Source organism: Tachysurus vachellii, chromosome 19, assembly GCF_030014155.1.
Source record: "Tachysurus vachellii isolate PV-2020 chromosome 19, HZAU_Pvac_v1, whole genome shotgun sequence".
Lineage (NCBI taxonomy): Eukaryota > Metazoa > Chordata > Actinopteri > Siluriformes > Bagridae > Tachysurus > Tachysurus vachellii.
Window position 1 is genome coordinate 14,074,797 of NC_083478.1, and position 18,245 is coordinate 14,093,041.

Here is an 18,245-nt window from a genome sequence, read left to right on the forward strand (position 1 = left end):
TAATAAACTGAATAGTTTTTCACTTAATTTAAAAATTCATATTCAAGCAGAACTTTTTTTTGACAATGTCAAGGATGAGGAGGATCATAGCTAGTAAAACAAGAGCTGAAGATTAGAAAAAAATAACAATGGGTGCCCACTGTAGCCTCATATTCCTGTTCTTACCTGACAGAAGCTGCATTCAATGTGGCCTTCCATTTATGTTGTCCATCCACCTAAACGTTTTTATTTTTGTGTTCAAATCTGAACACTAAATTCTGACTGTAGCATGCACTAGAGACTGTTGTGGTGAATGTCTCTCCATGAACCTTGGGCCAGTAAAAAAATATACTATTCCAAATTTGCAAATAGTCCTAAATAATTGTATGATGCAATGTTATAGCCACAGTCATTTTTCTCTTTTTTACTTATATTGTTTTGAAAGAAATCCTCTCTATGAATGTTAATTCGATTGCATTAAAAGTAGCAAATGTGAAAATAGTTACTCTACATGTGATCAGTATGATGTTCTGTTTCCTATCCCAAAAGAATATTATTTCATGAGAAACATAAAAGATCAATGGTATTTATCAGATACCAACTTTCATATTGATACTAGTCATGTACTTCAATTCAAAGTCAAATACTTTGAGTTTCCTTAACACTCAGTACATTGCTCATCATTTCATCAAAGAGTATACATGTTTGTGCATATGCTGCTTAAAATTATATATTCAGAACATTTAAACCTTATCTAAACTAATTCTTTTACTAAAGTATATAAGTTACTGGATTACCTCTAAACTGAAATATGAAAATGGCTTAATATCCCTATTATTTTAACTGTGAAAGGGACGCTAGGATTCCTACATTCCTACACCTAGATGATTCCCCAAAAGCTATGGATATTACAAGAAACCTTGCTAAAATGGTTGCAAAGGAACTGAAGCCTCTCTCTGTGATTGAAGATGAGGGTTTTAAGAATTTTGTCAGGACACTTGATATATACAACAGGATTCCAAGTAATGCGAATTTAATGGAAGGGAAAATACCAGAACCGTTTCAAAAGTGCTGCTCAATAGTAAAAAAAAACATTTGTTCAGGATTAAAATGAGTCACTGATCCGCCTGTAGTCAATATGCTTGCTGGTGTTCACAAAGCAGGTTGGGCACATGATCTATATTTTGCACAGACTAAATGTAGTAAAAGACCCCATTGAGCAAGGTGTGTTCTATATGTTGTGAACAGAAGGAAGATCATATTTGAGCAGAATAAATGCTGTTATCTTTTTGGAAAGACCTCAGGCAGGTTAAGTGAGGAAAACGATCTGTCTATCCATGATGATGCCCTGAGACCATTTGAATAAGTAACGAGAGATATCAACTGAAAACACGGTTTCAAAACTGATTCCCTGGCAGTTACCTTGGTGTCAGGTCAACTACATCTTATGATTGGCAAGGTAGAAAGCTAGCTGCTGAGCTGTCAGCACAATGCCAACATTTTTCTAAAGGATGTAACTACCTGGATGTAAGATTTAAAAACTCTCTCCCCTACAGGAACATAACATACGTAAGTTTAAGCTTTAAAAGTAAAAAGTATTGATATCAATATCGGCAACACTGAACAGGATACCAAACTTTACAGCGGGTAATCAACAGTAAGAAAATTAATAGGTTAAAATTTGGCAAGCTAGCAATCGGCCAGCTCTGGCAATATCAGGGAGCACTGATATTTGCATGATTGAAATCTCTGGCAATAATAAACAGTTCATCGGGGTGAACATTCTGCAGATCGCTAATAGCCTCATAGAGCTCACATAGACCATATTTAGCATTAGAGCGAACTCCACTAGCAATGAACAGTAACTAGAAACAAGCACAGAGTTCTTGCACCATTCCCTGTTGGTATAAACACACACCATCACTGCAAGTCTTATCAAGTCAAAGCTGCATTTCTTTTGGCTTGAAATGAAGTGCACACATCTAACCCTGCTAAAAAAAAAACCAGCATTGCTGGTCCAGCATAAGGTATGATTTGCATGCTGGGACCAGCATGGGATGGTAGTATGCTGGTCCAGCATTAGGTGCTGGTTGCTGGTGTGCTGGCCGACCAGCCTGGGATGCTGGTATGCTGGCCGACCAGCTTGGGATGGTAGTATGCTGGTCCAGCATTAGGTGCTGGTTGCTGGTGTGCTGGCCGACCAGCCTGGGATGCTGGTATGCTGGCCGACCAGCTTGGGATGGTGGTATGCTGGTCCAGCATTAGGTGCTGGTTGCTGGTGTGCTGGCCGACCAGCCTGGGATGCTGGTATGCTGGCCGACCAGCTTGGGATGGTGGTATGCTGGTCCTGCATTAGGTGCTGGTTGCTGGTGTGCTGGCCGACCAGCCTGGGATGGTGGTGTGCTGGCCGACCAGCCTGGGATGCTGGTGTGCTGGTCAACATATGTTGTCTTTTGGATGCTAGTATAATTCCAACAAGACCACAACAAAACATATTTGTTACATATCACATTTCTTAGTGCATATTCATAGTTAAATAAAGACCAAGACAATTTTCTAGAGAATTGTAATTCACTTTTTAATAGAGAAAAACATTCTGGATATTCCTATCAATCATTTACATGGCTATATATACATACATATATATATATATATATATATATATATATATATATATATATATATATATATATATATATATATACACATATATATATATATGTGTATATATATATATATATATATATATATATATATATATATATATATATATATATATATACACATATATATACACACATATATATATATATATATATATATATATATATATATATATATATATATATATACATATATTATATATATATATATATATATATATATATATATGTATATATATATATATATATATATATATATATATATATATGTATATACACACATATATTATATATACATATATTATATTATATGTATATTATATATACATATACGTATGTGTATATATATATATATATATATATATATATATATATATATATATATATATATATATATATATATATTCACACACACACACACACACAAAATATATATAATGTATATGTATAAATTTGTTTCAAATATTTATTGGACGATGACATTTGCCATCACTCTGTAATATACACACGTGCACAAATAACGGTACACAATATAACCTTTACAACACACATTTTCGGTCTTAGCTTCCGCTCTCTCTTTTAGCGAGTAACAAGTAGTATGTGGTGGCGATGACCATGTGTTTTTAAGAGGTGCTACCCCGAGTCGTTTGCCTTTAGACAACTCCTGCTCTATATCTTCTTTATTCTCTGAAAAAAATTATAGAAACAAAATAAGAAACAAAACTATATATCACTCATTTGTTTATATTGTGCAGTGAACGAGTTACGATAAAACAGCTACTGCTTAAGTTACATACCTTTAAGCATTAGTATTTGTGCCATGAAGAAGTCTTGCTTCCATCGTACCCAATAAACCTGAGTTTGGTCAAACATGTCGTAATTAAAGTCCTTAATTTCGCTAGTTGAAACAACTGCCGTGCAGCCGTCATCCAGGTACCTCACGTATGCCAACATTCTGATTCCCAGTGATCAGCAGATTCGTCGTGTAGAAGCGGAAGCTTTTTATTTACCCCAAAACAAAATCCTAATTACGGTGAAAAACAAGATGATCTGGAACACGTGCACTTATACTAATTTCGATAAACACTGTAAGGTATATAATGTAGTCGAAAACATGTTTCAAATCCATCATTCTGTATGATTTATATGCTGCTTCCCTCTTGGAGCCCGGGAAGTCAACATTTGTTGGTATTATGATATTTAATTTGTGGAGACACTTTAATCGGGGCACGGTGGCTTAGTGGTTAGCACGTTCGCCTCACACCTCCAGGGTCGGGGTTCGATTCCTGCCTCCACCTTGTGTGTGTGGAGTTTGCATGTTCTCCCCGTGCCTTGGGGGTTTCCTCCGGGTACTCCGGTTTCCTCCCCCGGTCCAAAGACATGCATGGTAGGTTGATTGGCATCTCTGGAAAATTGTCCCTAGTGTGTGATTGCGTGAGTGAATGAGAGTGTGTGTGTGTGCCCTGCCATGGGTTGGCACTCCGTCCAGGGTGTATCCTACCTTGATGCCCAATGACGCCTGAGATAGGCACAGGCTCCCCGTGACCCGAGGTAGTTCGGATAAGCGGTAGAAGATGAATGAATGAATGAATGAGACACTTTAATCCCTAGGGTTAGGGTTTAATCCCTTTTTTGAGCTTTGTTATTTCAGTTCTTTATTCAAAAGAGGGAGCAAAAGAAATAACACACTTATACTTAAATATATTCCAATATATTGTGTTTTAATCTTATATTAATTTGTTACATAGAAACATACACAAGCAAAAATAAAGGTTGTTCCCATAAAGCTCATTCCAGAAAGATCATACTGGTTAACCAGCTACACCAGCCCCGTTTTGCTTGATAACACCATGACTATGCTGGCCACCCAGCTATACCAGCACTATACCAGCACTGACCAGCATTATACCAGCACTATACCAGCATGAACCAGTAAAAACCAGCCTGGACCAGCATGGAATTCATGCTGGTTTATGCTGGATTTTTCAGCAGGGAACTGAATGGTGGCATCTGGAACTGAGAAAACAAAGACAAAACTAAACTCTTGCTGTTTAATCCTCTCAAGTCGGACATCCCCTCTCCGTGTCACCAACAACAGGCCTGGTTTTCACAGTAAGCCGAGTTTGTGAAGCTTTGCCAGAATATCATCATGCAGGTTGGTTGTTGCATGATTACTGTACTGAAATGTCTGGTAGTCATATACATGAACACCACAGTCTCTGGTGTATATGTACTTTGGGCTAAAAACATGAATAGCACCATTTTGTCATCATCTCCACCGCAGCTCCACTGCAAGACAGAGGAACTCATTTGTGCCCCTTGCCATTAGATCTCTCAGCTACCAACAGGGTGTCAACATACAAACTGAGAAATGACTCAGTATCTTAGTTTTTTATCGGACTTGCTGCTACTGGATTATAGGTAATGCTACAGCGTAACATAGGTTTTACATTGGTTGACATTTTAATTTGTACAGTCTTGAGTACAATGTCTGGTGCTTATAGTTTAATTGTCAAGAATTAGTTTGGGTAGTTGGGGTAACGGTCTAAGCAACTGTGATAATCATGTTTTTCTGTATTGCTACTGGATGCTTAAATTCCAGAAATCCCTGGAGAGACAGCACCTCTGTTGACCAGAAATACTCAATCCTACAAATAACAAAGTTGAAGATTGTTTTAGCAGAAGCAGATTGATGGAGTTTGAATTTGAACATCATCAAACAGAACGATCAGTGATAGCACAGGAAGTCAGACCCAGCTGTGTAGTGCCACTATTCAACCAGAGAGGTCAAGTGTTCCTGAGCGTGTGGTGGGACGAGTGTGTTTAACAACAGTGCCTGCACTAAAATCACATACAGACATAAAGAAGGTGTAACGGAGTGGCTCCCTCAGTCACTCGGGTTCGCGGGTCTTTTCCGTTAACGTTTAGGGTTTCTTCAGCTTTTTACTTCGGGTTGTAACGTTAATAATACGTACTTACTAACCAGTAGAGTTCTGGTAAACGTGGGTTCGTTCAGACGTGGTGCTTGCTTGGTAGAATGCGACTCACATTGCGTCTCTGCCTGTCGGAGATTTTTTTCTTTTTTAAACCTTCAGCTGTCTCTAACCAGTAACCAGACACTGAGTGTCTGACATGTTTTTGCTGTATTTCATAAAAACATAAAGGTAGTAAGCTAGTGTTAATATTACTTAAATATTACAAATTAATTATTACCGGTTAAAGCCCCGCCCATCTCAAGACAAGCCCCGTCTACTTCCGGGTTAGGCCCCACCCACTCCGAGTACGGATACAGATACAGATAATTCATATGGTTAACAGATACGGATACAGATACAGATAATGCTGTACTTGCTCATCCCTAGTCAGAATGCAACAGAGGTTAAAGGAAAATCAACACTCTTGCAGGGCTGCAGCTGATCGGCACAAGACAGGCTGAAACCAAAGTAGATTTTAGATATCCACACCATGCATGTGCCCAATCACACACACACACGCTCAGTGTTCGGTGAAATTACTGTCGGTGGTCACAGCACACAGTGCACAGAAACACGCTCAAAAGAGAGAAGGAAAGTCAGGCCTCTCGGCCTTTGGGTCTGCAGCTCCTGCAGAGAGTACACAAAAGAGCCACAAGATATGTTGAAATTAACACTGTTTAAAACAAAAAAAACAAATAAACAAAACAAAAGAATAAAGATTAGAACTCAGGAGAAAAATATAAATCAGTATCAAAGTATAAACTAGACTTCAAGTCAAAACAATTAAATGAAATAAACAAAAAATAACCAATTACCACACTCTGACTTCAGAGTCAGCAAGAGGCTTCCTACATTATGGTAGGTTTTAAAGCACATTAACAGTGTCAGAGAAAGGGTAACGATGTTGATATATATAAAGAAACAAATATGAAACCAAAAATAAACAATTACAGAACGAGGAACGAAACACTTTAACACGGAACAAAACAGCAGCATTGTCCCGGGAAACAATGTGCAGCCTCACTGCTCATACAGCAGAAATCCCCCGGAACCTAGCAGAAAGGGACATTCACAATAAATAAGCGCAATTTAAAATGTATAAAACCCCAAAAACCCTTAAATAAAATACTATTCCATACCGGAGAAATACAGCCGTCCGCCACACCAAATCAACAGATGCAATCGGCAAGCTGCGTAGGGCCCCGCAAATTACGCAAGGCCCCGCTCCCCCTGCCTCATTTTACAGCGCGTGTTAATGTTTACTGTGTAGATGACAATATGAAGTGGAGCTATCCATCTGGCCACGAAAAGAGAAAAAAGAAACAAAATGAGAGTGAAATGCGAGAACAGCAATCAGGTAAACGTGTGTTCTCTTCAGGTTTGATGTCAGCAAGAGCAAATAACAGTAAAGTTAAGTTGATTCTGTCTCTAGTCTCTATCTGACTAGCTAAATTAGCTGTGCAGTGCTGCCGGTACATCTCTTGGCCTGTGTGTTACACAATAATTTATTGCATGAACATTCGCATGAATAAATGCCCGTGTTTATAAACGGCAGCTCGATAACCGCGCCGCACGTGAACATGCGTTCATATGCGCGTGCAATCGTGCACGAAATGACGCGCGTTTTCCAGCAGCATCTGTGTGGGGACCAGCACAAAAAATAGCGTGATAGCACTCCTAATGACAATGTTTATAGTCTCTCAATCAAGGTTACAACAACATTAATGCAATATGGAAACCAATGGATTTACATTGGAGTGGGCATAATGCCAGGTAACTATGAATGCACATCCCTCAGTAAATAATAACCATCAGGGATCAAGTATTGCTCTCATGCATACTATAAAACACAGTGATACCGTGTTACGAACTATGTTTGTGGGTTCGCTGTTTTGTTTGTTCTTGTTCTTGTTCTCTCTCTCTCTCTCTCTCTCTCTCTCTCTCTCTTTGCTCCACTATCTTTTCAGATCCCTACCATTGGACATCTCCTGTCAATCTTCATTATCCTGTGTAACATCACCCGTCGATCCACCAATCAACCAGAATCAGAATCAGGATTAGAATCAGAAACAGAGACAGAAACAGAAGGAGAAAGAAGATGTGTGCTAATTTGTTAGAGGGCTCTATGGTTGTTCATTCGGTTTGAGTATGTCAGACTGTTCATGTATCCCAATTTGTTAGTTACTTTGTGTATGTGACTTGCGGGTCACTTTGTGTATGTGACTTGCGGGTCACTTTGTGTATGTGACTTGCGGGTCACTTTGTGTATGTGACTTGAGGGTCACTTTGTGTATGTGACTTGAGGGTCACTTTGTCTATGTGAATTGAGGGTCACTTTGTGTATGTGACTTGAGGGTCACTTTGTGTATGTGACTTGAGGGTCACTTTGTCTATGTGAATTGAGGGTCACTTTGTGTATGTGACTTGAGGGTCACTTTGTGTATGTGACTTGAGGGTCACTTTGTCTATGTGAATTGAGGGTCACTTTGTGTATGTGACTTGAGGGTCACTTCGTGTATGTGACTTGTTAGTCACTTGTTCGGCATCTGGATGCTTGTGTTTGTGTTTATATTGGGGAAAACTGGACAGGTAAGTACGTCACGTGACATACATTGTGCAACACGTAGGTAAGCTTTTCTGTATTAGACACACTAGGGTAGGAGCACATGCCACCCTCTGTATCTTTTGTTTGGATAGGAAGTATAGGTTAGTTAGGGTGTCATCGACGCTGAAGATTACTACTTGTTTTATTACTTTTCTTTGTAGTTCAGGTTAGAGGGTTATGTTCAAGCTAGCACAGTTTTGTTTTGCTAATTTCTTTGTTTTGGGACAACTCATGGCTCTTTTCCCCTGTGTTTTTTGTTATCTTGTTTCTGTAGATATCATACATATTACCACTTTTGTCACCACCACTTGTATGATAATAGAGACAGGTTTTGCCCACTATTTGTTGTCCTTGTCGTTGATAGCCACATACACACCAGAAATCGAACTTTATAATCATTTCATATTGTTACATCCCAACCATACCCCTAAACACCATTTGGGGTCGTAACATACGGTATGGCAAGCCATTTTAGCTTTTATACATTCACATGATATTTATTATATATTCCATTCAATAAAGATTTGTTTATACCTCATTCAATTCTGTATTGTTTTACTCTTTGACCGAGAGATGGAGCAAACTTTTTTAAAAGGAGGGAGGTTTGTAGTGGGAGCAGTGGGGTGTCAAGTGTGAATGTGTGGCAAATGGTTTACATATTTACATATTGGTAATTGTACATATTGTACACACATATTGTACTGATTATATGTATGAGCATACTGCACATTTCACCTGTTGATTTCATTATGTTTGTTAATTGTACATATTGTAGACACATATTGCACTGACTATATGTATGAGCAAATTTCACATTTCACATGTCAACTCATTATCTATATCCTTATCTGTATAAATGTTCTGCAATTTCTGGAGTTTGCGCCTAAGAATTTCACTCACCAAGGCACATGTGCTGTGGTGATGTGACAATAAAGTGACTTGACTTGACATGGCTCACGGGGCAGAATTTTGCTTAGGGCCCCAGGGAGGTCAGGATCGGCTCTGGATGCAATATTGGTTCGGTAATAAACCGGATACAGATGAACACTGGGTAACAAAAGAACGCTGATGGGGGAATACAAAACAATTAACCAACACTACGCTGTCTGGCATTTAAACTAGCGTCCCACGTAAGATGAATAAAACAAACGCACATACCTGAGGATAGACAGTCTGTCGCAACAGAGCTTGTTTTGACCCTTTTTGTCCCTTTGCGAAGCACTACAATAAAGCATACGTGCGGCATTAACCTACTGTATGACCACAACAAAACCACTTATTCAGGCTGCCTCTTACCTCCCAGGTAACTGAAGGTGACTGAAACAAAATAGAACCGTGGCACAGCTAGCCGCACCAGTAGCACCCAGTGGCCTCTGTTGAACACGGAACCGGAAACCGGAAGAGCACCTCAAAATGGCCGATAAGCTATTACTACGTGACATCACAACAATACTGTAAGCTCTATCCTGCCACAAAGGGTAAAGGTTCACTGGAGAGGGTAATAGGTTAGACTGGCTATAGATGAATCATCCAAAAGAAGTAGCAAAACTAGAAAACTGAGAAATACCCAACCACCAAACACCTGCTATGCACTATATTTGGTCACACAAGACATTGCTCTCATTCTAGAGGTTCAGGAGAGGCCCAACCTCTGATAGGCAAGAAAGATGTAGATGTAAATGATTCAAGAGCACTAGCATATTCTCTAAATTTAATTATACTTTGAGCTCATGTTGTGTATGTAAAATATATATATTTTTTTTTTGTTTGTCAAAGGGCTTAAGGATAATTAATATTAAAACGTGTAACTCAGATGCAGGGGCTGAGCGTTGCAACTGCAGAGGGAAAAAGCTGAAATTTGGACTGCAAGTTCCTGCAGTGGAGAGTGAGGACCGCTCAGAAGATCATTAGAGTCTCTCTTCCGTCCATCACAGACATTATTGGATGACCTCACACACCCCTCACACACTCTTCAGCCTCCTGCCATCTGAAAAAGAGGTACTGAAGCATTTGGTCCCTCACAATTCTGAGGATTTCATTAGTGTGGACATAGTGTGGGCGTAACTCACAGAATCACACACCAAACTCTGCCTTCAGCATTTTCAGCGCTTCCACGCACTTTTCTGCTGGGAATGGGGCCACTCATTTCTCGGCTGATATGAATACATGTCACACATTAGTTTCCCCTTGCCTTAAGGCCGTTAAAATTTTCTGTTACATCTGTTAAAAAGGCGAGGTCCCACTTCCATTCTGTGTTGATCAGTTCTGAAACATTGTTGCCCTTTGTCATAAGAAATGCATTGATTTTGGGTAGCAGCTTGTAAAATCACTTCAGAACTGTGCTCCGTCTTAACAAGATTTAGCTCGGAGAGAAAGGTTTGAAACTGCCTGTGTTTAAGTCTGGTTGCTCTGATGTAGTTTATACATACCACCTTCATGACCAATTCCCACTTCAAATCTTTGCAGCAGAGTGCAGCAAAGTGCAAATCTTTGCAGCAGAGTGGTGAATCAGGCAGTGAACTTGTAATAGGGGGTGAGAAGTCTTTTCTTCAGTTTCTCTATACATGTGTCCGAATATCAGGAATGGCTTGGAGTGTTCCCTGCCTGGACACTAGAGGGACATTCTGGCAGGTTTTTTCTCTGTGCCATGTGTTTTCGTTTTTGTTTATCATGTTTGTTCCCCCACCCTATCTTTAATCCCTTCCCACATTTGCACGCCTATTCCTTGTGTTTCAACGATTGTCATCCAAATACATACATGTTGTCTTGTGCCTGTTTTTTTGCTGAGTCCTTGTCTTTGTTTTGTTGTTGTTTTTTGTTCTCATGGTATGTTTCCATGTTCCTAGTGTTTGTAGCCTTTGTTATTGTACTTGATTAAACCCCATTTTATGTTATCCCAGCAATTGGGTTTGAATATTATCCTTGAAGACACCCCTGGTTTTCTGACATGATAAGACCATCGACAAGCCAGCCATGCTAGGAGCCTCATCATTCATGATGCTGGCCAGTTTAGACCAGTCTAGCCCCAACTCTCTCATTGTTTGGCACTCTTTACCAACAATATCATCCTCTGTCGTAGTGCTTTTGAGACTTTGCAGGGCTGTCAGCTCCTCAAACACTTCAAAGTTTGAGTTAACTCTGCAAAGAAAAATTGCCAGCTGTACTGTGTCCTGCACATCATTGCTCTCATTCAGTGCTAATGCAAAATATGCAAAATCTTTCACTTTCTCCTGCAGCTGGGCCTAAACGTTATCCCCAATTTCTTCAATTTGTCTGGTAATTGTACTTGCAGGGTGACTCGCCGCATTTAAGACGTCTTTCTTATCGGGGCAAATCTCCGCAACAGCATTCATCTTGACGAACTCGGGCATCACTGAACGGCCTACCGCTACCTGAAAGCTAGTTCGATTGGATGAATAGTTTAACTGGGTTTGGCATAGAAATGTATTCTGCTGAGCGGATAGAGCACTTTTTAGCTTTGACACTTTGTCTGCTCTTATTTGGCCTTGAAATCTTGCATTCTGTGTCAGGTTCAGATTGTATTCTTTGAACAAAGACATTGTTTCTGGACAGATAAGACAAACAGCCACTTCTTTGCACTGAACGAAAAAATAATCACTTGTCCACTTTTGGTTAAATACCCTGAAAATAAACTTCTCTGTTTTCCAACCGTTTTGCCAACCTTTCTCTTTCCCAACCGTCTTCTCTTTGAATTTTCTCTCTGGCTCACATGCAGTAGCACCTGTTCGATTACGAAGGCACGTCATGTGCCATTCTATTGGTGGATGTGTGTGTGTGTGTGTGTGTGTGTGTATGGATGTATATGTATATATAATACATTAAATTAATATTTTATTAAATAATTTTATTTATATGTCTCTGGCATTGTTCAAAGGGCCACAGAGCATGTGCTGACTAACTGTATGGCATATGGAAGGGAGTTAGTCCAGTTAATCCAATTACAAGAATATTTAAAATCTACTGGTTTAAATTCTCACATTACAGAATGTGCTAAACAGTTCCTCTAAAGGTTATAAAGCTATTTTGAGCTTCTTGAAAGCAACAAATCTGTGCAAAAATCTTTATATGTAGTTTTTTTCTTACCAACGCCTCACACTCCAACCCAGTAAGTGGCGGAATATGCACTTAAAGCTGGTTTCCTAACAAAGATATCGAAGAAGAAGCGTTGCGCCTGCGTTACTCACACGGACATAACGCATGCGCACAATCCATGCGCATGCGAGTTTAATGCGTCAACTTTCAACCGCGCCGGCCAGCGGTAGTGACTTTGTTATTGGGCCTACTTTGCAGTAACAACGTATAATTACAGTATTATGTTATTTTGACACATAACAGATTTAGTTGTGCAAATTTACCCGCAGCTTATATATTTTACGGATATTGTAAAATAAGCAAATATTAAAAATGAATATTCGCAATGCCCGGGTGAGTAATGGCCTTGTTTTGGGCTACTTCACATTACCTGTCGTTGTAGTGAATATATGCTTCAGTATTGTATTCTGCCAACTAGCTGCTCAGATCATTTGAATGCATCGCCGCTTAGACCGTAAATGTTTGCAATAATGAAATGTTTGCTTTCAATAATGTTCAGGGGAAAAATGTTGTCATTTATCTAGCTATATAAAGCTAACAAGCATTAGCTTTGCATGGAAAGCGTCCTACTCAGTCTGTGAGTCCTATATCATTTCTCTTCAATGCTTTATTATTTACAGCCAGAGGATTTGATGAACATGCAGCACTGCAACCTGCTATGTCTTCCAGAAAACTACCAAATGAAGTACTACTTCTACCATGGACTGTCTTGGCCACAGGTCTGCCGCAAACTACACAATATGTTGTGTACAATGATCACGTGTGTATGGCTGTGCTTGTGGTTGACTAAGGTTTTGTATTTTAGCTGTCCTATATAGCTGAGGATGAGAATGGGAAGATAGTTGGATATGTTCTGGCCAAAATGTAAGTTAAAAATAGTTTTGTTTATTTTATTTTTTGATATATAAAATATCTTCAATAGATTTTCTTACTTTGCAGGGAGGAAGATCCAGATGATGTGCCTCATGGACATATTACATCATTAGTGAGTTATCCCAATGAAATAAAGTAGTTATCCCAAGGACTCTTGTCTCTGAGACAGAATTTATTTTATGTCTATGGTTATTTATGGTAATTCTTTACTGTGTAGGCAGTTAAGCGTTCCCACAGAAGACTTGGTCTGGCACAGAAGTTAATGGACCAGGCCAGTCGAGCCATGATTGAGAACTTTAATGCCAAATATGTATCTCTTCATGTTAGAAAAAGGTATGGACATTACATCTCGTCCTCTAGTTTAGTAGATGCTCTGGAAAAAGAACTTATCTTGCTTATGTTTTTTTACTACATTGATTTTTCAGCAATCGGGCAGCCCTTCATTTGTACTCCAACACACTTAAATTTCAGTAAGTATCTTGCTACCTTTCTTAAAACTTCATTTTATTTACATGAAACAGATATTCATGTTCTGCTCTTCCCACTCTGCTCTAGAATAAGTGAGGTAGAGCCAAAATATTATGCAGATGGTGAAGACGCATATGCAATGAAGAGGAACCTTACACAGATGGCAGATGAGGTATGTTTTGTGTGTTGGTTTCTATGAAATATAAAAGTGCTTGTGCAGTATGCTAGCCAGCATGTCCATGTCTTGTCCAAATAGGTCCAAAATAATATTGAAATTGGGGCCATTTTCCTTTCAGTTTTTAATGTTACCCATATTGGCTAATGATGGGGTCCCAGATAGGCTGCATTTGGTTATTATTGAATGGAAACATGGGTATATGGTGGGTCCTGCATGGGCGGTATGTGGGCATAATGTACATGGGTGTACATGTGGTGTACTTCGGCTGTCAATGAGCATAATGTAGTCAAAACAACACAGGGTTTTGTGTGTGTGCTATGTTATTTTAATTAGGAGAATATTTCACAGAATAAAGTATTCAGACAGTTTTATTAAAAAAAAAAAGCAAAAAGTAAGCAAAAATGAAATAAATATCAATAATGGTACACCAATGCTTTTACACCAATTACAATATCTATGATGTAACTGTTTCATAATCTTAATTTATTACCTTAAATAAAAACAAATTATTTAAGTACTAATGGTGTTGAGGTCTGCTGCTGTCTCAACTGCTCCAACTATGGTTTCATTGTTTGACTTTTCCTTGCCTTAACCCTTTTTTTTTTTTTTACAACATATACCATACTTATATGCATTTGTAACACTGGATCCTTGCTGGTAGAGGAGATCTTGGGTAAGAACAGAGTAGCGCCCATGAGAGTAAACAAGCCAGAATCAGGAACAGGCTTATGCACACTTTTCTCCTCTATCTAAAAACCTGTTAGCTAACTTCCGGTCCCTGGAGACCAAGCTTCACAACCTTAGCACCAGTATTAGATTTCAGAGGTATATTTGGGATTGCAACCTCCTCTGATTGTAAACAGCAGCTGGTGTGACAGCACAAGCATTTTGTCTCTCATATGCTCTTGCATAGCCATCCTGGGGCTCCTGATTATCAAATGTTGTTGTTTTTTTTTATTTTCCTCAAAAATTAATCTTGGTAGACATTGCCATTTATATTCCTCCTGATGCATGAATACTGCCTTGAGCGATTTTCAGAGGCTTTCACTCAACAACAGACTGTTCACCAGGATATGATGTGGATTTTAACAATGCCAATCTCAAATGCACTTCCATCAACGTGTTACCTGCCCAACCAGGTGCAATATAAATGGACAATAAAACACCATCCTCCAGATCTGTGAATGTTTACTGTCATAGTAAAGGAGCACCTTTTACACATTCTTTAAGGCTACAGCTTGGCATTTCTCTCAGGAAGAGTCGATGTGCTTTCAATTGAAGCAATTGAATATTGCTTCAATTGCCCTACTGAAGATGCTGTTGCGTGTCTACTTCACACAGCCCTTAGCCATTGGGACAGCAGAAAGAAAAATGCTGTTAAAATGCTGTTTGCTAACTACATTTAAACAATTATGGGAATTTAATGTTCCCTCCACGTTTCTAAGAAACATCTACACCTGCACCTTTGAGGGCACCCTGACAGGAAGCATACCAACCTGGTTTGGGAACAGCACCTAGCAGGATAGATGGTAGTGTGATTAGCTGGAAACATCCACACTGATCTCCCTAACCTGCAGTCAGCTTACAACAAGTGGTGCTAGACCCAGTCCAGGAATATGGTGAAAGACCTCAGCCAATTAAACTATGGACTCTTCTCTCTGTTGCAGTCAGGAAAGCATTTCCTGAATGCAAACACCATGAGAATGGGGAGTAGCTTCTTTCTGCATGACAACACTTAGACTTTTCTAGTCTTTTCTAGTGCACAACGATCACTACCTCAATTGGATTTTGCACTTTATATTACTCTAAAATTGCCCACCCCTGTACTTTATTCATAATAGCATTTTACATGTCATACTGTGCCCGTTTTGTCAAAATTAAAATCTGAACTTTACTCATACCCTTAAATTTTTAGAAATCCCAAGATGTTCTTTTCAATATACCAATATTAATAAATAGTATAATTAAGAAAAAATACTATATAGCGATTATTTCACTTCTTGGCAAATAGTTATAGTTCTTTAATACCAAAATTTTGGAACTTTCTAAAAGCCCATCAGAATTAATAAAGGAAGTAAGGGGGTATATTCAGCTATCCCAAAGCACATGAGAATTCATAAGTTAAAAGGAATTTTCATTATTATATACATGGTTAGCAGGGATACATGTTTATTAAAATCCAAAACTAATTTTGGATCTGGATTTGGATCTTTGTTGAGCTGTTGACTAATTTGGATGAATTTGTTCCTATACAATTCTGAATTAATTCTTCTGCTAATGGTGGTCTTGTTTCAGAAGTAGTCATGCAATCTTAAGCCATAACACTACCTTAAACATGTTTAACAGATAATATTGCATGTTTTGGATCATGAGCAGAGCCTTTTGTTCTTCACGCAATGGCTTTTCCTAACTTCATTAGGACTTTATCTTGGTTTCAGAAATTGGCTCATCTCTGTACTTCTTGAATTTCAATTTGGCCTGATTCTTACTGCTGGTATGTGGTTTGCATCCTGTGGTGTGGGCTTTATGTTTCTGCTCTAAAAGTCTTCAAATGTTGGATTGTGATACCTTCATTGTGGCTTCATTATGCTGGCAGCCTTTTCCTTGACTGACCTGTTCAGTGTCTGTTGCTCAGTACACCAATCTTTTTTTAAAGGACATTCCAAATTGTATTGGCTATATCCAATGTTTTATCTTTTTTGGTTGCAGGCATTCTCTCTTCTATGTTTAAAAGGATTCTTTTGGTGATAAACAACTTGTAAAATTATCTTAGAAAGTTGTAACAGCAAAAGTAATACCCACTTGTAGTCCATGTAAATTTTAACTGGGCCCCTGTAAAAGCCTATGCAATAGAGCAAATGCCCATGTAGAACATTGATTCTAACCCTAAACAATAAAACTATAGTTTTTTTATAATGGGGGAAAAAAGGTAGCATCCTAACTTTGATTTTTTTTTGTTTTAGTTCATCTGTGCAGAACCATGCAGGATTTAGAGTGTAGTATTTGACACAGATTTAGTAATATTTGATTGATTACATTTTCAAAATTCAAACTAAATATTTATAGTAAATGTTGTACACACAACTAATTTTACAAACTGCCATCCTTTTTTTGTTATTTTCAAATATTGATATTATAGTAAACTCTATGTTCACTTTTTTTGGTTATACAGTTGAAAAAAATAAGTTTATATCTCCTTTGTTGAATCTGCAAAATGAGAATTTATAATTATTTAAATGAATCCTTTAAAAGAATTAAGAATGCTCTTGTCTTATTTTGTCTTGTGGACTATATATAAAGACCTGTTATGTTAAATAGCTTTTTTATGTTAACTAAATAAAACCAAACTGCAAATGTTATATAGTAATATTATTAACATTGTGTAGATTCAGCAAGGGGCATGTCAACTTCTCAACTGTTCATGCACTAGTTCCCCAGATGGGTCCTATTGCTGTCATTATAACATTTTGTGATATTCTTGTGCAGCTGCAGAAACCTGGTGTGCGCCTGTGGGGATCTGAGGTACCTCATTCACAAACAGCTGCAGTCACAGAGCTGGTGCAGAAACTGTCAATGCAGGATGGAGAGAAGGAGGGTGATGGAGACAGTGGAGGAGAGAGCAAAGAGATGAGTGAAGTAAGCGAGGCTACTGAAAGCACAGATGTGAAAGACTCCTCCTCTGATTCCTAAATGGCATCAGACTATTGGAAGACCTCTATCCTTCCACAACATCTCATCCTAGGATTCTACATTGGTTTACTAAAAGTGGTTAATTAGGCTATATTATCAGTGAACAAAGAGACAAACTGCTAAAGGTATTCATGACTTTAGAAATATTTCTACACAGTAACATGCTAATAAAATTTGACTTTGAATAAAATCTTTTGTATTTCAATGTTGGTATATTTGCTGTTTTACTGAATGCTATGATACAGTCAAGAAGTCCTGATTGCTTGAGTGTATACTATCTATTTGGTTTTCTCTCTCTTTGGCTATCAAAATATGTCGTTGCTGAGAAATGCCCATCCATCTTCTTGTGACTTTATGAACATTTTGCATAATCAATTTTTTTATTCTGATGAATTTTGTGTGTTAAAACATCTAAGCCCATATTCATATAAGTTCTTGGTGCAAAGAGTTGCTCCTAGTGTTGCAATTCTAAGAAAGTTCATGAAAGCATCTTAACCCTTAAAAGGGCTCATAAGGTCAAAAAGTGTTAGGAATAGGACTTTTAAGAGGAGGAAATGGCCGAAAACTGTAGAGGGAGAAGAAATGCGTTGCATACAATATTTAACAATGATAGTGAGTTAATAAAATGCTACAGGTTAGATATTATGATATTCTTCCGCTATGGCATTTAGAGAGAAACATTTTGGAGCTAACATCTGCTA

General features: G+C 38.3%; 1 protein-coding gene across 1 annotated transcript; it reads left to right on the plus strand.

Annotated features, from left to right (window-relative positions):
• Window positions 1–12,457: 12,457 nt before the first annotated feature.
• Window positions 12,458–17,749, plus strand: naa10 (N-alpha-acetyltransferase 10, NatA catalytic subuni). The gene is made up of 8 exons (XM_060894690.1): window positions 12,458–12,668; window positions 12,956–13,054; window positions 13,141–13,199; window positions 13,275–13,320; window positions 13,426–13,541; window positions 13,634–13,678; window positions 13,764–13,848; window positions 17,341–17,749. The coding sequence occupies exons 1-8, from the start codon at window positions 12,648–12,650 to the stop codon at window positions 17,542–17,544; spliced, it is 675 nt and encodes a 224-aa protein (XP_060750673.1). The 5' UTR covers window positions 12,458–12,647; the 3' UTR covers window positions 17,545–17,749.
• Window positions 17,750–18,245: the final 496 nt, after the last annotated feature.